Source organism: Oncorhynchus masou, chromosome 26 (assembly GCF_036934945.1).
Source record: "Oncorhynchus masou masou isolate Uvic2021 chromosome 26, UVic_Omas_1.1, whole genome shotgun sequence".
Taxonomy (NCBI): Eukaryota; Metazoa; Chordata; class Actinopteri; order Salmoniformes; family Salmonidae; genus Oncorhynchus; species Oncorhynchus masou.
The window spans coordinates 3980287-4006886 of NC_088237.1; the positions used below are offsets into that span (position 1 = coordinate 3980287).

Below are 26600 nucleotides of genomic sequence, written 5' to 3' on the forward strand. Positions count from 1 at the left end.
TAGTCACTAGAGAGTGTGTGTGTGTGTGTGTGTGTGTGTGTGTGTGTGTGTGTGTGTGTGTGTGTGTGTGTGTGTGTGTGTGTGTGTGTGTGTGTGTGTGTGTGTGTGTGTGTGTGTGTGTGTGTGTGTGTGTGTGTGTGTGTGTGTGTGTGTGTGTGTGTGTGTGTGCGTGCGTGCGTGCGCGCGCGCGCGCGCGTGTGTGTGTTGGATAAGGTTAGACTCACAACACAACATTCAGGTAATTTCTTTATTTAAAAACTGTGTACTGTGTATAAAAAAAAAGTGCATCATTCTCTTCTAAGGTAAAACACAGATGTTCTTTGTCTGTCTGGGCTTAATGATATAAACACTAGAGCCCATAGATGATAACTCAAGATTACAAAGTTTCATTAAACATGTAACATGACACCTCAGGTAACACTAGCATTAGAGAGCATTCAAAGACAATGTAAAAAAATAAAGCACTTATTTTTTTTTAAATCAGAAGAGTAGACATTGTTGAAAATGTTTTAGCATTTTTTTCCTTCATAATTTAAAAAGCTAAAGTAAACAAATAGTTTAAGTTCAGAGTGAAAAGACTTGAACTGCATCGGTGTTAAACCGAAATTACACCCGGAGATGCCTGTCAACGGTGTGAAATTTGCTTGCGAGAGGCCAGCGTCAATTCACATATACTGCGTAGCGTATGCCAACGTAATCGTCATGATAATCCATAATAAACAGTTGTAATTGTTATGTTCACTATATAGCACCTGGGAACTATTTTTGTGTGTTCCTTTTGACTCATCTTAGATGTCCTATGGGAGCCACCGTACCTGCCTGCACAGGCTAAAAAAATGTTATTCATGAACATGAGAGTTGTAGCTAATAAACCCGAGCAGTCTATAAGGAATTTAGCTAGTTCGTTCTTCCTACATAATAGTATTCTCTCTTGAAATCGTAGTTCTTCGAGTTTCCCAGCCGTAGTCTTCCAAGGCCTGGGGTCTCCAGCAGGTCAATCATGAGCTACCAGTAGCTCGCAGCTCACCTATGAGTAGCTCACCAAACAATTCTGAAAGCATATGCAATTTTTAATCTGTTCCATCGCAAACTGTCATAAACAAATCTCCCAATTATCCGACACTGCAAGCTACCACCTATCTAAACAACTCAACATTGACATCCCACCCCTTGTTAGCCACTATTGGCATAAAGAATTAAACCTTCACAATATCTGCCAATTAATTTCCGGTAGTATTGCCCGTCTGTCTACTGTATATGGTGTGGCACGTTTGTCAATCACTCCGTGTGTAGCCAGGTGATGCGATAACCGCCTTGTGGGCTGACAGTAGGCTTACCAGGCAGAAGTTTATCATAAGTAAATATATAATTTGTATCTATTTGTTATTTACTAACTTTGCCATTAAATGAGCAGCAGCAGCACAGAACCATTGCCAGACTGCCACATTAGACGGCACAGTCCTTACTCGCTAGATGCACAATAAAGGGGATATCTATTTGTTTCCCCCCAAAAAGGTATCCTGATGTGATTTAACCATTGACATGTCCTCAGAACAAACTTCTCTATGAACAATTGTAATTTTGAGAGTAAAATCAACATCTTAAACCAGAAAATATAAAACAGAGAAAACGTATTTTGGGAAATTGAAAACATAATTTTGGAGAAAACAAATCTGACTTTATAGGTCTCCCCTTGTTGTTTATTAATCCTTATTTTACCAGGTATATTGACAGAAAACAGTGCACTACTTTCTCTTATACACTAAGGACCTGAGGAAGAGTTGAATGGGAGAGGAGAAGCGACATGTTACATTTTTCTTAAAGTAACTCAGGCTAGAAAAGTTTGGAGACCCCTGGCCTAGGCTATATGCCTGTGATCGAAATTCTATGCATTTGTTTTCAAATATGTATTGGCAGTTAAACTGATCAACACTGAATAGACACTTTTTAACTATACATTTAGACATAACGATGCAAACAGTCTATTTTCTGGCAATTTATTTGCTAATTTTACCAGCATTGCTTATAGTAGATGTGGAGAGAAATAGACTTGCTTTCTAAACTGATGTGTAATGACACCGTTGAGGCCCATCTGTTGTGTCTCATTCTCTCCCATGCATTCTATTTCCTGGGTGAATTAACGCACGTAAAAACGTTGGGCTTTTGTCAACAGTCTGCAGTTATACGCTCTCTACAGTTCACTGTGTAACATAATCAAGTCACTAAAACTAAATGAACTAAGTACTGGTAACTTACAAAAAATGTGTTGCTTTAATTTAATAAGTCAAGGCAATCAGTTTTCCAAATAATTTGAGTTAACAGAATTATGTTTTACGGTGATAGGTCTGAAAACAGGCCAATCTGTGGAGATGAGCATGATTATAATATTAGTTTTAATCAACTGCAAATGTCATGTAGGTACTGTTGCTCTCAGTAAAGCCAAGATGAGGATTTTAAACAAAGAAAATATACGTTTGCATTTTCAGTCATCACAACTATGGCTGTACTAACACAGTCATATCGGTGTGATTAAGTATTCAAAACATTCACAGCAATTCAGTGTTATGCAGCCATTCAGAAAGATGTTGATAATATTTCAGGCAAGTGGCTTAGTTAAACCTTATATATTCTGTAAAGGCATTATACACGACTGCATATAAGATCTTAAAACCTTTACTAATGACTCTAAGGGCAATAAGCTCCTTTTTTTTGAGAACTGCTGAAACTAGAATCAGAGTTAGAACATGAGCGTTGCTGTGGACACACACTGCTTTTGAGGGTTCAGAGTGGACACAGTTCTAAATCAAAAATGGTGGTTGTAAGATTACCACTCTAAAGATAACTCCTATGATTTTAATTTATGGCAGCAGTGTGTGTATATATCTCAAGACGCCTTGGGCCAGATATTGTAAATGTTTGCAACTAAACAACTTGAACAAAAACTAGGTATATTGAAAAGTGCAGGTGCAAATGTTGAGTAAGTCTGCGCCTGTGTGTCAATAGCATAGCTTTATAGAGGGATGTTAGTCACATTAATCAGAAAACAGACAGTTTAGTCAGCATACAGACAGGTCTAGAGGCACTCCGTTGTGGGACGCCTTAGTATCAGTATTTTAAACAAACATGATTCGTGGTGGAGCTAAATGGGTAAATGGGGTACACACAGGAGGGGCTAAAGGGGTACAGGTGAGGAACAATAAACACATGATCACAGTTTCAGAATAAAAGATCAAACAGGCTCTGGTTTTGCCATTGCCCGAGATTCACACTTTAAAAGAAAAAAGGGGCATATTAGTAGTTGAAAATCAGTACATTCTTGAATCATGCAGTAGCACCACAATGTTGTTGATGAGGTCACTTCTTTTTGCTGCTCTCTCACTTCCTCCTCCGTCCGCAGTATATACCCTGACAGTCGGCGACCCCTGAAGGACCATTCACAGCACAGCATCTCAGGGCCATATGATCAAATTACATACAATCAAATAAGAATATTTACAGTATAGCAAGGGTGGAACAACATGTATTATGCACAGTGGTGTCCGAAATTACTGACAACGGCCCCAGGACCAGTGGAAGGAAGCAAAATAGCCCCACAACTTCAATGATCCACCACCATATTTGTCTGTTGATATGGGGTTCTTTTCTGGTTATGCTTTCTCATTTCAACACCAAGCTCACCACTCGTGTACGTGGCCAAAGAGCTCTATTTTTATGTCATCCAACAAATGGAAACGCCTGGAGTTTGCTAAACGGCATTTGGATTGGAACTGTGCTTTTGTCAGATGACATGAAAATAGAGCTCTTTGGCCACGCACGCCAGTGGTGGGTTTAGTATCGAAATGAAAGCAGAAAAGAATCCCATACCTACTGTCAGGGACGGACTGGAACAAGAATTCGGCCCTGGAATTTCATCCTCACCAGCCCACATCACTGTGCGCACTACCAACTCATCCCAAATGTATACATATTTTATTTTTTACCTTTTAACCTCTTTTTTCAGTTAAGAACAAATTCTTATTTATTTATATGCAGTACAGTACCAGTCAAAAGTTTGGACAACACTTACTCATTCAAGGGTTTTTCTTAATTTTGTACTATTTTCTACATTGTAGAATAATAGTGAAGACATCAAAACTATGAAATAACACATATGGAATCATGTAATAACCAAAAAAGTGTTAAACAAATTAAAATACATTTGAGATTCTTCAAAGAAGCCATCCTTTGCCTTGATGACAGCTTTGCACACTCTTGCCATTCTCTCAACCAGCTTCATGAGGTAGTCACCTGGAATGCATTTCAATTAACAGGTGTGCCTTGTTAAAAGTTAATTTGTGGAATTTCTGTACCTTCTTAATGCGTTAGAGCCCATCAGTTGTGTTGTGACAAGGTAGGGGTGGTATACAGAAGATTACCCTAGTTGGTAAAAGACCAAGTCCATATGGCAAGAAGAGCTCAAATTAACAAAGAGAAACGACAGTCCATCATTACTTTAAGACATGAATGCAGAACATTTCAAGAACTTTGAAAGTTTCTTCAAGTGCAGTCGCAAAACCCATCAAGCGCTATGATGAAACTGGCTCTAATGAGGACCGCCACAGGAAAGGAAGACCCAGAGTTACCTCTGCTGCAGAGCATAAGTTTATTTTAGTTAAATGCACCTCAGATTGCAGCCCAAATAAATGCTTCACAGAGTTCAAGGAACATACACATCTCATCATCAACTGTTCAGAGAAGACTATGTGAAACAGGCATTTTTATTGAACAAGGCAGTTAAGAACAAATTCTCATTTAGAACCCTAACAACACTGGGCCAATTGTGCTCTGTCCTATGGGACTACCAATCATGGCCAGTTGTGATACAGCCCGGAATCTAACCAGGGTCTGTAGTGACGCCTCCAGCACTGAGATAAAGAGCCTTAGATCGCTGCACCACTCAGGAGCCCTTCATGGTTGAATTGCTGCAAAGAATCCACTACTAAAGGCCACCAATAAGAAGAAGTGACTTTATTGGATAAAGAAACACAAGCAGCGGACATTAGACCGGTGGACATCTGTCCTTTGGTCTGATGAGTCCGAATTTGAGATTTTTGGTTCCAACTGCCGTGTTTTTGGGAGACAGAGTAGGTGACTGGATGATCTCTGCATGTGTGGTTCCCACCGTTAAGCATGGAGGAGGAAGTGTGATGGTGCTTTGCTGGTGACACTGTCAGTGATTTACTGTCAGAATTCAAGGCACACTTAACCAGCATGGCTACCACAGCATTCTGCAGCGATACGCCATCCCGTCTGGTTTGGGCTTAGTGGGACTATCATTTGTTTTCAACAGGACAATGACCCAACACACCTCCAGGCTGTGTAAGGGCTATTTGACCAAGAAGGATTGTGATGAGTGCTACATCAAATGACCTGCCCTCCACAATCCTCCGACCTCAACCCAATTGAGATGGTTTGGGATGAGTTGGACCATAGAGGGAAGGAAAAGCAGCTAACAAATGCTCATCATATGTGGGAACTCCTTCAAGACTGTTGGAAAAGCATTCCAGCTGAAGCTGGTTGAGAGAATGCCGAGTGTGCAAACCTGTCATCAAAGTAACATTAAAATATATTTAGATTGGATTAACACTTTTTTTGTTGTTGGTTATTACGTGATTCCATTTGTGTTATTTCATAGTTTTGTGTGTCCAAACTTTTGACTGGTACTGTACATATAACACATTTTGTACTAAAAAATCACTCATATTGGCCTGTCGGCCACTTGTTGCCGACCCCTGCTCTACCCTGCCCTGCCCCTACACACCTTAGTTAAAAACAGGCAGTAGTGTTGACACATAACAGTATAGTACAGTGTTTATCAACCATTTCTGTACCAGTGACTGGCGAGATATTGTCCTCATCTTTTTTAACCCGCTTATTTTTTTAAACAAATACAATGTGTAAAAACACTACTGTCGATACAACTCACCGCTATTAACTGTGCCCCTGCTCTAGCCATTTCGTTTCCCTTCCTGTTGTGCTGTCTGTCTCAGCGTCTTCTCTGCTGTAACTCTGTGCTTCTTTTTGTTCTCTGTCTGTCAGCCTGTCTGCTTCAGCATTATACGTTACAAAAGCCAAGCTAATGACTTAAGGCCGGTTTATAATTGGTCTAACGACATGTCTGTAGACAATTTAGAATGCGAGTCAAACTCTGGTGGAATGTCTGTAGGCCGTCGCTGCAAGTGTCGGTTTCCTTTTTGCACAGACATTAAAAAAGTTTACGCCTCTGCGACTGACACAATGTCGTTGCCATGGTTTACCGGACATCCACAGCAACCAGACCAAATCCTCCTGTGACCAAACAATGCAGGAGTTCTAAATTTCTCTAAAATAATTACCTACTGTTATTTATTCACACTGTTGCAGTAAGCTATTTTCTGTAAGGTCGCCATTACCTTGTAAATAATGTTGTGGATTTATTTTCCTGTAACAACGAATAAAATGTAGCTTAAGTTGTCAGCTATACTCTGGTCATTATTTGAACTGGCTAGCCAGCTAGCTAGCTAACTAGTTAGAAATGAACCAAAGCATTGTTTAGAAAATTGCTTTTAGTTGCCTGGCTTGCTAGGTTGACATTTACTAAATTAATTTGGTTCAGAAGTAAGTTGTTATCTTTTCCGGCGTGTGTGCTCCATCCATATCTCAAAGCCATATCAAATATCTTGGTTGTATTAAGTTGTTATTAAGCTGAATAGTGAGAGTTGAGAAATTATACATACAGAAAGCTGAGACCCTGCTCTCTTTGACAGGGACAAGGGGACGAAGCTTCCAAAGGTGTGTTTTTCCCACAATTGCATTTTTAAATGTTTTACGATCAGAACGCATTTTTCTCTCAAGTGCATTGGGGAAGAGGAGAGTGGTTCGCTTATCACAGCAGCATACTTCAGCATAACAGGCACAGGTGCAGGGCAGACACTTTCATCACAGGAATACTTAGGATAATGCCCTTTACTGTTAGCCATGAAGTTGAGTGAGGTTACAATATAAAATGTGCTCTTTCTACGTTTATAGGCACCCTTTCTGTTTTTTTACGATTCATGATCTTGGCTGTCTAACTAATGATGGCGTCGGAGCAGGTCTCTTTGCTGATGTCGCATTTGACTTTGAATGTTAGTTTGTGTGACTTCAGCTCAGCCTATCAGAACACTGTGCTGGTCCATCTTGGTATGGGGGCTGGCCATTGCCCACTGATCAGCCAAAGGCTTATTATATAAATTGAGAAATTGCAAAAACATTGTCAAAAAAATGGCCCAGAAAACTGTTCCAAGGCCCATGGGCCGCCAGCCACGTCACCTTTTTCAGTTCACCTTTTTTTAACTAAGCAAGTCAGTTAAGAACATTCTTATTTACAATGACGGCCTAGGAACAGTGGGTTAATTGCCTTTTTCAGGGACAGAACGACAGATGTTTTAAATGTTGTATTTTTCTATAAAACAAATATGGTGGTGGATCTTTGAAGTTATCGGGCTATTTTGCTTCCACGTGTCCTGGGGTCCTTGTTAAGGTCATCATGAACTTTACCCAGTACCAGGACATTTTCTCCAAAATTTGGTCACCTCTACCAGGCGAATTCTGTACGGAGTAATGGACTAAGATCCCTCCCAATGTGTCCTCCAAAAAAGAAAACATCCTCGCAAGGTGAGGTATTGAAAGCTATTAAAAACAGAGGTTTCAACCATTTTGACCCCTACCTTTTTGAGAAAAAATGGATTACCTGTTGAACAAAATCTATTTCTGTAAGCTATTGTATTAGTATAAAATAATATAATTTAATTTTTTTTGAGCACACAGTATAGCTCATCTTTATCAAGTAGGTAAATAATTTTGGACCCCACTGTATATTATTTACAACACAAGACATTGTGCTCTGGTGTTGTTGTTTACCTCTGTAGCTGCGTGCTCCCAGGAAGCCTTGCATGGTTGTGTATTTGGCTGCCTTCTGTGCCTTTGCTGGAAGAGTAGAATAAGACAAGGAGGTTCATCTATTTAAACCTTATGTGTCCAGTACAGCTCAGGAATGCCAGAAACATGTCTATTTCATGTATCAGGTGTTGTGCCATAAGGTCAAGTAGTTTTGACTCAATTCATCACTAAGCAAAATGAGACCAAGTCCCTAAAAGACAAAAAAATAGCAAACTATTTGCGAGTCTTTGAGCTGATATTGTGTTTCATTATGTTAATCATTCAGACTCAGTGAGGTGTCAAGCTAATCAAGATTAACATATGTTAATTAACTGTGAGCAAGTGGGAGTAAGCATGCGTACATGTGTATTTGTGCTTACATGTGCATTTGAGTATCAGGACAGTAATTAATTATAATATGTGAAGCGGAATGTCTTACATTTCTGCCCTGACTGTCCCGCTTCTCCTACTCCGTAGCCTCCTAGAGGAGAAGAAAAATAACAGGAAATAGACAAACCCACATCAGTCATAATAAACAGCTGATCATTCCTACTAAACTGACTATTTAATCTGTTAATTTTTTTGTCAGGTATTTGTTAACATAATAAATAAAGGACTGACATCTCTGCAACATCAACGTTTATAAAACCCAAAGACTTTGACTCTCAGAAAATTGTATACTAAAGCTTTTCCAACATCTTTTTTCATACCATGGGAGAACATAGTGAATATAAACTCATGTGAGAGGTCTATAGTAAAACTCGATAACATCTTCTAGCATACACAGTGGAGGATTACACTTAAAACTATTGAGAAAAAGTGCATTGATATGGTGTCGAAACAATGTTTTACGACACCTTGGCTGTTATTTAGATATTTCACTATTGACTATTTTGAAGCAGAGATGAATTGGTATTTGTGATTTGATATTGTAGTCTCGGTCCTAATTTATGTGCTCGACACCTTGGCTGTTATTTAGATATTTTACTATTGACTATTTTGAAGCAGAGAATAATTGGTATTTGTGAATTGACATTGTAGTCTCGGTCCTAATTTATGTGCTCTACATCACCTCTGGCCGCATGGCAAATGGCCCAATACAATGCCCAAACATCAGTCAGCCCTTCCCTTGTTTTACGACACCTTGGCTGTTATTTAGATATTTCACTATTGACTATTTTGAAGCAGAGATGAATTGGTATTTGTGAATTGATATTGTAGTCTCGGTCCTAATTTATGTGCTCTACATCACCTCTGACCGCATGGCAAATGGCCCAATACAAGGCCCAAACGTCAGTCAGCCCTTCCCTGTCAAGAGGCCAAATTCTCTCTCTACAGTATCCAGAGGACTTACCATTGGAATGTGTGATATAATAATAAGTAAGGATTCAGGTTTGGTATCTATCTGAAACTTGTTCACTGAGGGTAACTCTGATGCTATATGGATGTATGATCTCTGTGGTAACGTGTATACAGTATGTTCAGTGTGTACTCTCGACACCATAAGCAAGGATCTCTTTTGTCCTCTTGGGAATTATCGCTCTCCCTCACCCCCCTAGGTGACCATATATACAGTAACTTCAGAAAGTATTCATACCCCTTGACTTATTCCACATTTTGTTGTGTTACAGCCTGAATTCAAAATATATTAGATATATTTTTTTCCTCACCCACGTACACACAATACCCCATAATGACAAAGTGAAAACTAGAAATGTTTGCAAATGTATTGAACATAAAATACAGAAATCTCTCATTTACATTAGTATTCACACCCCTGACTCAATACTTAGAAGCCCCTTTGGTGGCCATTACAGCTTTAAGTCGTCTTGGAAATGTCTGTATCAGCTTTGCACATCTGGATTTGGGGATTTTCTCCCATTCTTCCTTGCAGGTTTTCTCAAGCTCTGTTAAGTTAGACGGGGGAGTGGTGGTGCACAGCAATCATTAAGTCTTTCCAAAAATGTTCAATGGGATTCAAGTCTGGGCTTTGGCTGGGCCACTCAAGGACTATCACATTCTTGTTCTGAAGCCATTCCAGCGTTGCTTTGGCTGTATGCTTAGGGTCATTGTCCTGTTGGAACGTAAATCTTTGCCCAGGTCTAAGGTTGTTTGCACGCTGAAGCAGGTTCTCATCAAGGATTTGGCTCCATTCATTGTTCCCTCTATCCTTACCAGACTCCCAGTCTCTGCTGCTGAAAAGCATCCCCATAACATGATGCTGCTACCACCATGTTTCACGGTAGGGATGGTGTTGGAAGGGTGATGAGCTGTATTCTCCAGACATAGCGCTTTGCATTCAGGCCAAGGAGTTACATTTCAAAGAGTTACATTCAGGCCACAGAATATGTTGTCTTATGCACTCAGACTTTCACGTGCCGTTTGCAAACTCCAGGCGTGCTGTCATGTGCGTTTGTCTCAGGAGCGACCTCTTGTCTTGCCACACTCCCATAAAGCCCAGTTTGGTGAAGTGCTGTAGAGACGGTTGTCCTTCTGGCAGGTTCTCCCATCTCAGCCAAGAAACTCTGTCGTTCTGTCAGACTGGTCATTGAGTTGTTAGTCACCTCCCTGACCAAGGTCCTTCTTGCCCTGTTACTCAGTTTGGTTGGATGGACAGCTCCAGGCAGAGTCTGTGTGTGTGTGTGTGTGTGTGTGTGTGTGTGTGTGTGTGTGTGTGTGTGTGTGTGTGTGTGTGTGTGTGTGTGTGTGTGTGTGTGTGTGTGTGTGTGTGTGTGTGTGTGTGTGTGTGTGTGTGTGTGTTTAACACAGGACAGGACAGGTCAGTTTGTGTAACCAAAGAACAGATCCTTAGAGCCAGCGGACTGCATGTTTGAATTCAGAACCATAGTTAGCAACATGTTCATAACACTTGCACTGTTAAAGCTCCATGGTCTTTGCGGTGTTGCTCTCTCACCTGGTTGATAGCCAGCTCCACCCTGGGAGCCATAATAACCTGGTTGATAACCAGCTCCACCCTGGGAGCCATAATAACCTGGTTGATAGCCAGCTCCACCCTGGGAGCCATAATTGGGCGGCAGGGTAGCCTATTGGTTAGAGCGGCGGACTTGTAACCGGAAGGTTGCAAGTTCAAACCCCTGAGCTGACAATGTACAAATCTGTCGTTCTGCCCCTGAACAGGCAGTTAAACCACTGTTCCTAGGCCGTCATTGAAAATAAGAATTTGTTCTTAACTGACTTGCCTAGTTAAATAAAGGCAAAAAATAAAAAAAAATAACCTGGTTGATAGCCAGCTCCACCCTGGGAGCCATAAAAGAGCACACAGTAAACAAGCCATCTAGCCTGCACTAAACAAGCAGAGGCTACAGAGAATACCAACACATGGGATGTATGTTCCTACCCCCCTTGGTAGTTCACCTTGTATCTAACTCCAGGTACACCCTATATTTACACCCCAGGTAACTAACCTGGTACTCCTCCTCTTCTCCCAGTAGCTCCACCACCTGGAGAAGAGGTTAGGGTGTGTGTAAGATAGAGGGGAGTTCAACAAGGGTGCTGTTTGCAGTGAACAATTTCAGTTCATCCATTTGAATTAGCATTCCAAAATGTTACGGTAAAGCTGTAAATAGCAAATCTTAGTATGGATAACTGTGACTTTTTACCAGCAATATTGAAAGTGCAAATGACTTTGCTATTATTACTGCGCAGAAACCCTACACAGCTACATTATTATTTGTATCAGCAGCTTAAACCCGAAACAGATACTTATGTTCGCCAAACAATGACCTTCCCATATCAAATACATGGTAAATATAAAGAATTGGCTCAAAGATATATTTCCAAATGTATGAATTACAAATATATTTACGTTTCAAAATTGCCAAAGAAGTACCTTATTTGGCAAAACATTTATAATTCACATGTATCCTAAAATGCATCAAGGTTATATACAAAACAAATGGAATGTTTCCCTTCTTAAACGCACCTATGGACTAACACAGGTAAACTCGACACACCTGAAGAACAGATTGATTGTAAATTCAAAAGCGCCAGAAGGCCAGTGAAAAGGTAAGCAGGTGTCTAGTCATCATTAGTTGTAGCTACACCAAGACCCTGGACAGTTAACTACAGAGGGGATACAAGTATGTTTTCTTCCATACCTGGTCCAAAGAGAGCTCCACCCGAGGAGGAGGAGCCATAACCTGATTTGTTTGGCTTCACTGCACCCTGTCCGGCTCCACCTGGTCCATAACCACCAGGCCCAGTCCCATAGCCATCTGGTACGGCCCCAACTCCTCCCTGTCCGGTCCCAGCACCCCCTCCTGGTCCATAACCACCAACAGTTCCACCACCAGGTCCAAATCCAGCTCCAGGACCATAACCACCGGGGACACCTCCACCACCACCAAGCCCAGATCCAGGCACTCCACCCTGGCCTACTCCAGTCCCTGCTCCCCCTCCTGGCACACTTCCCTGGCCAGCTGCTTGTCCTCCTCCAATGGTACCACTTAGCATACCTGTCAGTGGAAGAACGTCATCAGCAAAAAGATTATTCCTTGTGAGAATTAATGGAACTTCTAAAAAGATGATATACTCACCATATTTACGAGCTTTTGCATTTGCGTCATACCCTGCAATACAAAACAGGTATCACAAATTGTTTGCTCTATAGTGCATTTTTCTGAGTGGAGAGGTGTATAAATAAATACAAAGAGATGATCTCTATTGATCCACACTTAAAAGCAGTTATTTTCAGTACCTCCAGCTCCAGTTCCCTGTCCAGCCCCAGCTCCAAGTGGTCCATAGCCACCTGGTCCGGCCCCGGCTCTTCCCTGACCAAGTCCGGTCCCAGCACCATCTCCTGGTCCATAACCTCCATGGGTTCCAATGCCAGATCCATACCCAGCACCCGAACTACTACCGCCACCAAGCCCAGATCCAGGCACTCCTCCATGGCCTAGCCCGGTACCTGCTCCCCCTCCAGGCACTCCTCCCTGACCTAGCCCAGTCCTTGCTCCCCTTCCAGGCACTCCTCCCTGACCTAGCCCAGTCCTTGCTCCCCCTCCTGGCACTCTTCCCTGGCCAGCTGCTTGTCCCCCTCCAAGGGAACCACTTAGCATACCTGTCAGTGGATGAACTTCATCAGAACAAAGATTATTATTCTTTGAGAGAATGAATGGAACATCTAAAAAGATTATGTACTCACCATATTTATGAGATCCAGCGCCACCTGGTCCATAGCCACCAGGTCCAGCCCCATAACCTCCAGGACCAGCTCCGCCAGGACCAAGACCAGCCCCAGGCCCATAACCTCCAGGCCCAGCACCATAGCCACCAGGTCCTGCCTCTGCTCCACCTGGTCTGGCTCCACCTGGTCTGACCCCAGCTCCTCCCGGCCCTGCTCCACCTGGTCCATAGCCACCAGGTTCAGCCCCATAACCTCCAGGACCAAGACCAGCCCCAGGCCCATAACCTCCAGGCCCTGCACCATAGCCACCAGGTCCGGCCTCTGCTCCACCTGGTCTGACCCCAGCTCCTCCCGGCCCTGCTCCAACTGGTCCATAACCTTTATGTCCGGCACCATATCCACCTTGCCCGGCCCCAGCCCCACCTAGTCCGGCCCCGGTTCCTCCTGGTCCATAACCAACTGTTCCGCCACCATAACCACCAAGCCCATCTCCAGCTCCAACAGCTCTCCCATAGCCTGAAACAGAGGGGACAGTGAATTCACAGACACTAGGATACATTTTTATTTTCACACATGATGTAAATGTGATGTGACATTATTAAAAATGTATGTGACAATGTTTCTGCCATACCTTTAGGTGGTTTTCCAGTGCCAGTTCCTGTTCCAGTTCCAGCACCTATGGGGTATCTGCTACCAACTCCACCTGGTATATATCCACCTGGTCCAGCTCCACCTTGACCTCCACCTAGACCGCCTCCTTGACCTCCACCCACTCCTCCTGGTCCGGCTCCTATGGCACCCAGGCTGCCAGCTCCACCCAGACCTCCACCAACACCACCGGCTCCAGCACCTCCAGTCTTGTATGGTTTGGATCCATATCCTCCAGGCCCAGCCCCTGTCCCGTAGCCACCTGGCCCAGCACCATAGCCACCTTGCCTAGCACCATATCCACCTGGCCCAGCACCATAGCCACCAGGACCAGCTCCAGCCCCATAACCACCTGGACCAGCACCATAACCACCGGGTCTGGCCCCATAACCACCGGGTCCAGTGCCATACCCTCCAGGACTGGCTCCGTATCCGCCTGGTCCGGCACCATATCCTCCAGGACGTCGTCCTCCTGCTCCAAATTGGCCAGCACCATATCCTAAGTGGAGGAGAGAGAAATTACATGGATGAGCCTGAAGCAGATATTTTTTTAGAAGAGATACAAACACAGAAAGACATGCAGACAGCTGAAAGAATGCTCAAAGGTACCTTTGCCCGGCTTCTCTGAGCCCAATCCTTCTCTAGCCCCAGTTGGGTAACGTAGACCTGAGAAACCAAGCCTGTGATTAATGCTCTAATAAAATTAACATTATGTGTGTGAACTCCTTTCAGACTGACAGGGCAGTAACTTTAACATACCTCCACCTGGCAGGACTCCACCAGCTCCGTAGCCTGCAGAGAGAATAATTACCATAATGAAAACATCAGGACAATCATCTTGTTGTGGTGTTGAGTTGAAACCAGAAGACTTGTTTGGTTTATCTGGTTTGCAGTCATGGCTTACTTTTTCCTGGTTTGAGGGTTCCAGCTCCTACATCACCAGCACCACCAGTCCCAGGGACCAGAGCTGCTCCTCCAGCACCTCCTGCACCCAGACTGCCAGCCCCACCTGCTCCATAACCTAAAGTTGCAGAGACCAACAGATCATTAGTGTCATCTTAATCTTCACTTCGTTGGCAGTGACAGCCCTATATAGTCTTGTTATAGTAGCTTTTAAACTGTACCTTTGGGTGGTTTGTCACTACTGCCTGGTCCTGCACCTCCTCCAACTCCTCCAGGTTCTACTGCTGCTCCTCCACCTCCTGAACCTCCAGCTCCCTCTGTACCGTTAGGACTTCCTCCCACTCTAACTGCACCACCGTCTTTCCCCCCTGCTCCTCCCGGTCCTCCTCCTCCTTTACCATCACCATCTCTTCCTACACCGCCAGATCCACTGCCTGCTCCTCCTCCTCTACCATCACCATCTCTTCCTACTCCGCCAGATCCACTGCCTGCTCCTCCTGCACCATCAGGACCTCCACCAACACCTCTTGCTCCTCCTCCTATATCTCCCTCTCCTTCACCAGGTGTATCTCCTCTTGGAGCCTTCAGAGGTTTAGCTCCAGGTAGAGTCCCCCCTCCACTGATATCACCGTTAGCAGCACCTGTAGAACCAATCAGGTGACAGAGGTTTCAGACCCAAACCTTGCCAGACAGATCAATGTGGAACACAGAATACCACGATCGTAACTGCTGCAATTGTCTCTTGTTAATAACTGTTTATAGCTGGGGAAGTATTAAGTAGCATGGATGAATAAGTTGCCCAGAGGTTCCCAGAGTGAACTGCCTGCTCCTCAGTCCCAGTTGCTAATATATGCATATTATTAGTATATTTGGATAGAAAACACTGAAGTTTCTAAAACTGTTTGAATGATGTCTGTGAGTATAACATAACTCATGTGGCAGGCAAAAACCTGAGAAAAATTCCAAACAGGAAGTGGGAAATCTGAGGCTTGTAGTTTTTTAACGCAGACCCTATTGAAGATACAGTGGGATATTGGTCATCTTGCACTTCCTAAGGCTTCGACTAGATGTCAACAGTCTTCAGAAACTTGTTTGAGGCTTCTACTGTGAAGGGGGGCTGAATGAGAGGGGAATGTGTCAGAGGTCTGCCAGCAGCCACGAGCTGGTCATACACATTCACATGAGAGGTAGCTCCCGTTCCATTGCTTTTCGGAAGACAATGGAATTCTCCGGTTGAAATATTATTGAAGATTTATGTCAAAAACACCCTAAAGATTGATTCTATACATCGTTTGACATGTTTCTACTGACTGTAACGGAACTTCGACTTTTCGTCTGCTCGCGCATCATGAATTTGGATTACTGGGCTGAATGTACTAAAAACAAGGAGGAATTTGGACATAAATGATGGACATTATCGAACAAAACAAACATTTATTGTGGAACTGGGATTCCTGGGAGTACATTCTGATAAAGATCATCAAAGGTAAGTGAATATTTATAATGCTATTTCTGACTAATGTTGACTACCCAACATGGGGATATTTCTTTGGCTGTTTGGTCTCTGAGCGCCGTACTCAGATTATTGCATGGTATGGTTTTTCCGTAAAGGTTTTTTTAAATCTGACACAGCAGTTGCATTTAGGAGAAGTTTATCTAAAGAGCCATGTGTAATAGTTGTATCTTTCATCAATATTTATTATGAATATTTCTGTGAATTGATGTGGCTCTCTGCAAAATCCCCGCATGTTTTGGAACTATTGAACATAACACGCCAATGTAAACAGATTTTTGGATATAAATATGCACTTTATCGAACAAAACATACATGTATTGTGTAACATGAAGTCCTATGAGTGTCATCTGATGAAGATCATCAAAGGTTAGTGATTCATTTTATCTCTATTTGTGCTTTTTGTGACTCCTACCTTTGGCTGGAAAAATGGCTGAATTTTTCTGTGACTTGGCGGTGACCTAACAATCGTTCGTTTTTCCAGAAAACTCCCCAATCCTTAACGATTACAAGCATACCCATAACATTATGCTGTCACGTTCTGACCTTAGTTCTTTTGTTATGTCTTTGTTTTAGTATGGTCAGGGTGTGAGTTGGGTGGGCTGTCTATGTTCTTTTTTCTATGATTTGGGTTTTCTGTATTTGGCCTGGTATGGTTCTCAATTAGAGGCAGCTGTCAATCGTTGTCCCTGATTGAGAACCATACTTAGGTAGCCTGGTTTCACTTTTGATTTGTGGGTGATTATTTTCCGTGTCAGTGTTTGTGCCACACGGGGCTGTTTCGGTATTTCACGTTGTTATTTTGTAGTTTAGTGTTCATGTAAATAAAATATCGTTATGGACACTTACCACGCTGCACATTGGTCCGATATCTCTTACTCCTCCTCAGAAGAGGAAGAAGAAACTCGTTACAGATGCATCCACCACTAGCTTGAAAATATGTAGAGTGATACTCAGTGTCACGTTCTGACCATAGTTCTTTTGTGTTTTCTTTGTTTTAGTGTTGGTCAGGACGTGAGCTGAGTAGGCATTCTATGTTGTATGTCTAGTTTGTCTATTTCTATTTTTGGCCTGATATGGTTCTCAATCAGAGGCAGGTGTTAGTCATTGTCTCTGATTGGGAACCATATTTAGGTAGCCTGTTTTGTGTTTGTGTCATTGCACCAGATAGGACTGTTTCGGTTTTCACATTTGTTGTTTTGTATTTTGTAGTGTTCTCGTTTATCGTCTATCTTAAAGATGTTGAACACTAACCACGCTTCATTTTGGTCCTCCTCTCCTTCAACGGAAGAAAACCGTTACACTCAGTAATATGTTTTGGATTTGCCCCAAACATAACACTTTGTATTCAGGAAAAAAAGTGAATTACTTTGCCACATTTTTATTGTTATTACTTCAGTGCCTCGTTGCAAACAGGATGCATGTTTTGCAATATTTATTCTGTACAGTTTGCCTTCTGTTCACTATGTCAATTAGGTTTGCATTGTGGAGTAATTACAATGTTGCTAATCTATGCTCAGTTTTCTCTTATCACAACCATTAAACTCTATCTCTTTTTAAAGTCACCATTGGCCTCATGGTAAAATCCCTCAGCAGTTTCCTTCCTCTCCAGCAACTGAGTTAAGAAGTTTTCCTATATCTGTAGTAACTGGGTTGGTACACCATCCAATGTGTAATTAATAACTATACCATGCTCAAAAGGATACGCAATATTTTTACCCATGTCCCAATTAGGTGCCATTCTTTGCGAGGCATTGGAATAGCTCCCTAGTCTTTGTGGTTGAATCTGTATTTGAATTTCACTGCTCGTCAGAGATCTTACAGAGATGAGGTAGTCATTTTAAAAATCATGTTAAAAACTATTATTGTTATTGTTTAATTTGTTTGAAAAATAACACAACTGCTTAAAGCAAGTTAGTTACAGTACGCTCATATTTGTCATGGAGAATCAGATTGTTGATTAGTTTTCGGTGCAAGAGGAAAGTACTTTGGTTTTACAATTCAAATGGCTGAGACAGCCATGCAGTAATAGAATAATCCAGAAATTGTACCTGCATTAGCCCTGGACCAGGATGGGTTAGATCACAACAATAACCAGGTTAAAGTCCTTAACTAAGTGTTTGAGACATCACTTTTAACTCTTATCTTGAACAATGATGAGCATCTGGAAAATGAATGATTAATTATGTAAGCAGAAATCTTTGATTCTAAAAGGGCTTATCTTTGCACTGGCAATGTATTATTATTAGTAGTAGTAAAACCGTACAAACAAGCAGACCATCAGTGAACCAAGCAGCTTGTTTCCTTCTTGAAGCTAATTCGTGGCAAATACTGCCAAGTTCAGGCATACAGTGCCTTGCGAAAGTATTTGACCACCTTGAACTTTGCGACCTTTTGCCACATTTCAGGCATCAAACATAAAGATATAAAACTGTATTTTTTGTGAAGAATCAACAACAAGTGGGACACAATCATGAAGTGGAACGACATTTATTGGATATTTCAAACTTTTTTAACAAATCAAAAACTGAAAAATTGGGCGTGCAAAATTATTCAGCCCCCTTAAGTTAATACTTTGTAGCGCCACCTTTTGCTGCGATTACAGCTGTAAGTCTCTTGGGGTATGTCTCTATCAGTTTTGCACATCGAGACTGACATTTTTTCCCCATTCCTCCTTGCAAAACAGCTCGAGCTTAGTGAGGTTGGATGGAGAGCATTTGTGAACAGCAGTTTTCAGTTCTTTCCACAGATTCTCGATTGGATTCAGGTCTGGACTTTGACTTGGCCATTCTAACACCTGGATATGTTTATTTTTGAACCATTCCATTGGAGATTTTGCTTTATGTTTTGGATCATTGTCTTGTTGGAAGACAAATCTCCGTCCCAGTCTCAGGTCTTTTGCTGCTCCATCAGGTTTTCTTCCAGAATGGTCCTGTATTTGGCTCCATCCATCTTCCCATCAATTTTAACCATCTTCCCTGTCCCTGCTGAAGAAAAGCAGGCCCAAACCATGATGCTGCCACCACCATGTTTGACAGTGGGTATGGTGTGTTCAGGGTGATGAGCTGTGTTGCTTTTACGCCAAACATAACGTTTTGCATTGTTGCCAAAAAGTTCAATTTTGGTTTCATCTGACCAGAGCACCTTCTTCCACATGTTTGGTGTGTCTCCCAGGTGGCTTGTGGCAAACTTTAAACAACACTTTTTATGGATATCTTTAAGAAATGGCTTTCTTCTTGCCACTCTTCCATAAAGGACAGATTTGTGCAATATACAACTGATTGTTGTCCTATGTACAGAGTCTCCCACCTCAGCTGTAGATCTCTGCAGTTCATCCAGAGTGATCATGGGCCTCTTGGCTGCATCTCTGATCAGTCTTCTCCTTGTATGAGCTGAACGTTTAGAGGGACGGCCAGGTCTTGGTAGATTTGCAGTGGTCTGATACTCCTTCCATTTCAATATTATCGCTTTCACAGTGCTCCTTGGGATGTTTAAAGCTTGGGAAATCTTTTTGTATCCAAATACGGCTTTAAACTTCTTCACAACAGTATCTCGGACCTGCCTGGTGTGTTCCTTTGTTCTTCTCTCTGCGCTTTTAACGGACCTCTGAGACAATCACAGTGCAGGTGCATTTATACGGAGACTTGATTACACACAGGTGGATTGTATTTATCATCATTAGTCATTTAGGTCAACATTGGATCATTCAGAGATCCTCACTGAACTTCTGGAGAGAGTTTGCTGCACTGAAAGTAAAGGGGCTGAATAATTTTGCACGCCCAATTTTTCAGTTTTTGATTTGTTAAAAAAGTTTGAAATATCCAATAAATATCGTTCCACTTCATGATTGTGTCCCACTTGTTGTTGATTCTTCACAAAAAAATACAGTTTTATATCTTTATGTTTGAAGCCTGAAATGTGGCAAAAGGTCGCAAAGTTCAAGGGGCCGAATACTTTCGCAGGGCACTGTATCTACATGAATGTCACATACTGTTCTGCATAAACATGTTATGGTTAGCCCCAGTCACATACTGTACTGGCCTGGAATGTTATGGTAAGCTCCAGTCACATACTGCACTGGACTGACATGTTATGGTAAGCTCCAGTCACATTTTGTACTGGACTGACATGTTATGGTAAGCTCCAGTCACATTTTTTACTGGACTGACATGTTATGGTAAGCTCCAGTCAATTTCTGTATTGGATTGACATGTTATGGTAAGCTCCAGTCACATTCTGTCCTGGACTGACATGTTATGTAAAGCTCCAGTCACAAACTGTACTGGACTGACATGTTATGGTAAGCTCCAGTCACAAACTGTACTGGACTGACATGTTATGGTAAGCTTCAGTCACATTCTGTACTGGACTGACATGTTATGGTAAGCTCCAGTCACATTCTGTACTGGACTGACATGTTATGGTAAGCTCCAGTCACATTCTGTACTGGACTGACATGTTATGGTAAGCTCCAGTCACAAACTGTACTGGACTGACATGTTATAGTAAGCTCCAGTCACATTCTGTACTGGACTGACATGTTATGGTAAGCTCCAGTCACAAACTGTACTGGACTGACATGTTATGGTAAGCTCCAGTCATATTCTGTACTGGACTGACATGTTATGGTAACCTCCAGTCACAAACTCGACTGACATGTTATGGTAAGCTCCAGTCACATTCTGTACTGGACTGACATGTTATGGTAAGCTCCAGTCACATTATGTACTGGACTGACATGTTATGGTAAGCTCCAGTCCCATTATGTACCAGTCATTTTGTACTGGACTGACATTATGTACTGTCACATTTTTTACTGGACTGACATGTTATGGTAAGCTCCAGTCACATTCTGTACTGGACTGACATGTTATGGTAAGCTCCAGTCACATTCTGTACTGGACTGACATCCAGTCACAAACTGTACTTGACATGTTATGGTAAGCTCCAGTCACAAACTGTACTGGACTGACATGTTATGGTAGCTTCAGTCACATTCTGTACTGGACTGACCAGTCACAGTCACATTCTGTACTGGACTGACATGTTATGGTAAGCTCCAGTCACAAACTGACTACTGGACTGACATGTTGACATGTTATGGTAAGCTCCAGTCACAAACTGACTGACTGGACTGACATTCTGTACTTATGGTAAGCTCCAGTCACATTCTGTACTGGACTGACATGTTATGGTAAGCTCCAGTCACATTCTGTACTGGACTGACATGTTAGCTCCAGTCACATTCTAAGCTGACTGGACTGACATGTTATGGTAAGCTCCAGTCACATTCTGTACTGGACTGACATGTTATGGTAAGCTCCAGTCACAAACTGTACTGGACTGACATGTTATGGTAAGCTCCAGTCTGACTGTACTGGACTGACATGTTATGGTAAGCTCCAGTCACAAACTGTACTGGACTGACATGTTATGGTAAGCTCCAGCTCCAGTCATATTCTGTACTGGACTGACATGTTATGGTAACCTCCAGTCACAAACTCGACTGACATGTTATGGTAACCTCCAGTCACAAACTCGACTGACATGTTATGGTAAGCTCCAGTCACATTCTGTACTGGACTGACATGTTATGGTAAGCTCCAGTCACATTATGTACTGGACTGTGTACTGGACAGCTCCAGTCATATTCTGTACTGGACTGACATGTTATGGTAAGCTCCAGTCCCATTATGTACTGGACTGACATGTTATGGTAAGCTCCAGTCACATTATGTACTGGACTGACATGTTATGGTAAGCTCCAGTCACATTATGTACTGGACTGACATGTTATGGTAAGCTCCAGTCACATTCTGTACTGGACTGACATGTTATGGTAAGCTCCAGTCACATTCTGTACTGGACTGACATGTTATGGTAAGCTCCAGTCACATTCTGTACTGGACTGACATGTTAGCTGTCACATTCTGTACTGGACTGACTAAGCCAGTCACATTCTGTACTGGACTGACATGTTACTGTTCCAGTACATGACTGGAGTCACATTATGTACTGGACTGACATGTTATGGTAAGCTCCAGTCACATTATGTACTGGACTGACATGTTATGGTAAGCTCCAGTCACATTATGTACTAGACTGACATCCAGTCACATTCTGTACTGGACTGACATGTTATGGTAAGCTCCAGTCACATTCTGTACTGGACTGACATGTTATGTAAGCTCCAGTCACATTCTGTACTGGACTGACAGTCCAGTCACATTCTGTACTGGACTGACATGTTATGGTAAGCTCCAGTCACATTCTGTACTGGACTGACATGTTACTGTTCCAGTACATGACTGGAGTCACATTATGTACTGGACTGACATGTTATGGTAAGCTCCAGTCACATTATGTACTGGACTGACATGTTATGGTAAGCTCCAGTCACATTATGTACTAGACTGACATGTTATGGTAAGCTCCAGTCACATTCCGTACCGGACTGACATGTTATGGTAAGCTCCAGTCACATTCTGTATTGGACTGACATGTTATCGTAAGTTCCAGTCACATTCTGTACTGGACTGACATGTTATGGTAAGCTCCAGTCACATTCCGTACCGGACTGACATGTTATGGTAAGCTCCAGTCACATTCTGTATTGGACTGACATGTTATCGTAAGTTCCAGTCACATTCTGTACTGGACTGACATGTTATGGTAAGCTCCAGTCACATTCTGTACTGGACTGACATGTTATGGTTTGCCCCAGTCACATACTGTACTGGCCTGGAATGTTATGGTAAGCTCCAGTCACATTCTGTACTGGACTGACATGTTATGGTAAGCTCCAGTCACATTCTGTACTGGACTGACATGTTACTGTTCCAGTACATGACTGGAGCTTACCAGTCACATTCTGTACTGGATTGACATGTTATGGTAAGCTCCAGTCAGATTATGTACTGGACTGACATGTTATGGTAACCTCCAGTCACAAACTCGACTGACATGTTATGGTAAGCTCCAGTCATATACTGCACTGTACTGACATGTTATGACAATGTCCAGTCATATACTAATGTCAATATCATGGCATGTTATGACCAGGTTCCAGTCACATACGGTACTGGCCTGTCAAGGCACAGAGCCTTCATTTACCTCCAGCTTTACCACCAGAGCCGATACCGATGCCCAACCCAATACCACCATCGCCTAGCCCGACACCAATACCAGTACCAGAACCAAACCCCACACCAATCGCATCACCAGATGAACCTGACCCAGAACTAGCAGAACCTGATGAAGAGACCATAGGTTGAAAGAGATGAACCTGTTGTCAATGAGGTCATCACTCTGGAGGTACTTTCATGCTCCTCCCATGTCTTCTGAGTGTTGTAGAAAGACAAATAATCTACATTCAGTTTCAAACAGCCAATTTGATTGGATAAAACCGACTTATTTAGTTAAAACTCCACCTTTTCTCTTTGTATATTAGACAGTATGCTAGATGAGCATCATGTCCATAGATATCTATATACAGACACACACACACAGTGGTGGAAAAAGTAGAAAATTGTCATACTTGAGTAAAGTAGATAACTTAATAGAAAGTACAAAAAAAAGTGAGTCATCCAGTAAAATACTACTTGAGTAAAAGTCTAAAAGTATTTGGTTTTAATTAGTCTCTAGTTCCCCTCTTTATGTGAGGAACATCAGGGGTCTGACAGTCACTTACCAGCACCAGACTGGCTCTGGTGCTCAACACCAGCTCCTGAGTCCTCTGTAGAAAGACAGACCACGTGATCCAAGTGCAGACCACAGAATGGAAAAGTAGGCACGTAGACATAAGGGTATGGTATTAGTTAACAAATATGTGGTTATTCTATTTCTCACCTCCAGAGGGAACTCCTACCCCATCTGCAGCTCAAGAGAGTGATAGTGGGAGAGGAGGGGGTGGTGAGAGCAAGAGAGAGAGGAAGCCGGATGGAGTGAAAGACAAATAAAGAGAGAGAGAAAGAAAGAGAAAGAATACCTTAAGTCACGTATGCATGCAACAGATATCAATAATTAAAAGGTTGTTATTACATATGTATATTGATATCACAATTAACACAAAGACAACTGATACTCACCAACTCCAGCCCCAGCTGTATAAGACAAGACATGAAAGATAGTATTAGACAGTATTAGGTATCATATGTGTGCACATGAAGCCAGACAATAACCAACTACTGGTACTTTGCACACACAGCACTGCCAATGAGGTTGCAGAAAGGATGCAGTGATGTTGAGGATGAAGCAAAGGTAACTTTAACACAAACAGTGTTCATTAACAGATGCAGAAGAGACCTATTACATTCTCTCTAAAAGATCTGATGAACACACCTGGGATTGCTGTCCCCCCGAGCCCCGATTGATCTGTTAAACAGAAAATAAATAGAAATGCATGTGTTCACACATACAACTAAAGCCCAAGACTGGGACTAGGGATGTTTGATCAGGTAGTTATCAGAAATACCTGGTTTTCCTCCAATGCTAGGGATCCCTGTGTCTCCCACCCCTCCTCCAACAGCACCAGCTGTGACGCCAGTGCCTGTCATGAGATGATAAAGGTGTTATAAGAATTATATAATGTCAAAAACATCACCTTAGTTTATGGCTTCTCCTCTAAAACCACTGTTGCACTTATTGAAGTCAATGGCTAAATCTTGATTGGCCAGAATCAATGAATGGTTTCAGCAATAGGATTTGGCCTATCCCACCACACCCACCGTCTCCTGGGCCACCAGAACTTCCAGATCCTTCTAGAACCCCACCGGCACCACCAGGCTCACCTGGTGGAACAAAGTAACTACAGGTAACTGCCAAAATAGAGGAAACACCAACATAAAGCATATTAATAGGGCGTTGGGCCAGAACAGCTTCAATGCACTTTGGCATAGATTAGTGTCTGGAACTCTATTGGAGGGATTCAACACCATTCTTCCATGAGAAATTCCATAATTTTGTTGATGGTGTTGGAAAACTGTCTCAGGCACCACTCTAGAATCTCCCATAAGTGTTTAATTGGGTTGAGGTCTGGTGACTGAGACAGCCATGGCATATGGTTTACATCGTTTTGATGCTCATCAGATCATTTAGTGACTACTCATGCCCTGTGAATGGGGGCATTGTCATCCTATGGGGGTATAGCCATGGTAGCCAAAATAATAGCCTACACAGCATTTTTATATATGATGGGATGCTCATTGCTGAATTGACTCAAGAACCACACCTGTGTGGAATACTTGCATTCCTCATTTACTCAAGTGTTTTCATTATTTTGGCAGTTACCTGTACTATGAAAACTGGGAAATGTTCAAATATTAATGGAATGAATATGACACATGCAATGACATTCCAGTGTGACAGAGCAAACAAAAAGGGAAAAGTGTTTATATTGGACATCCTAGACATTATTTAAACATCCATTGCAAAGTTATGGCATGTGTAACCACGTATTTACTGTAACTGTTAATGAAAACATGCTCCAACAGACCAAATGTAAATATCTAAATTCCATGGAGGCACCATCCAGAGTACCTCCAATACTGTTACCTCTGTCCATATAAACCTAGGTAACATCCCAAATGGTATTTGACTTTACCAAGTATTAGATAAAATGGAATTGTGTTCATTGTCCGTAGCTTATGCCTGCCAATACCATAACCCCTCAGCCACCATGGGCCACTCTGTTCCCAACGTGGATATCAGAAAACCGCTCGCCTACACGATGCCATACACATGTTCTGCGGATGTGAGGCTGGTTGGATATACTGCCATGTTCTCTAAAACAACATTGTAGATGGCTTATGATAGAGAAATGAACATGACATTTTCTGGAAACAGCTATGGTGGATATTCCTGTAGTCAGCATGCCAATTGCACGCTCTCTCAAATCTTGAGGCATCTGTAGCATTGTGTTGTGTCCCCAGCAGAAGGTGCACCTGTGTAATAATCATGGTGTTTAATCAGCTTCTTGATATGCCACATCTGTCAGATGGGTGGATTATCTTGGCAAATGAGAAATGCTCACTAACAGGGATGTAAACAAATTTGTGCACAACATCTGAAATAAATAAGCTTTTTGTGCATCTGGAAAATTTCTGTGATCTTAAAAATTTTAGCTGATGAAACATTGCACCAATATTTTACATTTACGTTTATATTGTTGTTCACTGTAAATAGTGTGCCAAAAAATGTTGCTAGAAATATGCAAATGTTTAATGGCAAACAGTTCACCAGAGGTTTTTTTCTGCCGAAATACTTGTGGCAGCCATATTTAGAACCATAGAAGAAAAATATATTGGAATTGGAAACCTAGTAAACTAGCTTTCTACCAAAGTTGTGCCTGATAACTTGTTAATAAATTGTCCTAATAAACCTAAAACTCGCTAGGTATTTGATGACTGGTTAGCATTGCCATGTTTTTATGGTATAGAGGGAAGCACATTTTGT

General features: G+C 42.1%; 1 protein-coding gene across 1 annotated transcript in view; it reads right to left on the bottom strand.

Annotated features, from left to right (window-relative positions):
* Window positions 1-242: 242 nt before the first annotated feature.
* LOC135514660 (fibroin heavy chain-like) overlaps window positions 243-26600 on the bottom strand; it is a 64540-nt gene continuing 38182 nt past the window's right edge. Inside the window, exons 29-47 of the mRNA XM_064938151.1 lie at window positions 24875-24937; window positions 24622-24696; window positions 24489-24521; window positions 24236-24250; window positions 23997-24020; window positions 23839-23883; window positions 14857-15276; window positions 14637-14753; window positions 14492-14524; window positions 14342-14398; window positions 13716-14231; window positions 13103-13600; window positions 12656-13018; window positions 12495-12527; window positions 12057-12413; window positions 11364-11399; window positions 8378-8419; window positions 7921-7986; window positions 243-3422 (exon numbers count right to left, since the gene is read on the bottom strand). Of these exons, the coding sequence (XP_064794223.1) occupies window positions 3376-3422; window positions 7921-7986; window positions 8378-8419; window positions 11364-11399; window positions 12057-12413; window positions 12495-12527; window positions 12656-13018; window positions 13103-13600; window positions 13716-14231; window positions 14342-14398; window positions 14492-14524; window positions 14637-14753; window positions 14857-15276; window positions 23839-23883; window positions 23997-24020; window positions 24236-24250; window positions 24489-24521; window positions 24622-24696; window positions 24875-24937 (2840 nt within the window). The 3' untranslated portion in view covers window positions 243-3375. The remainder of the gene's footprint in view (window positions 3423-7920; window positions 7987-8377; window positions 8420-11363; window positions 11400-12056; window positions 12414-12494; window positions 12528-12655; window positions 13019-13102; window positions 13601-13715; window positions 14232-14341; window positions 14399-14491; window positions 14525-14636; window positions 14754-14856; window positions 15277-23838; window positions 23884-23996; window positions 24021-24235; window positions 24251-24488; window positions 24522-24621; window positions 24697-24874; window positions 24938-26600) is intronic.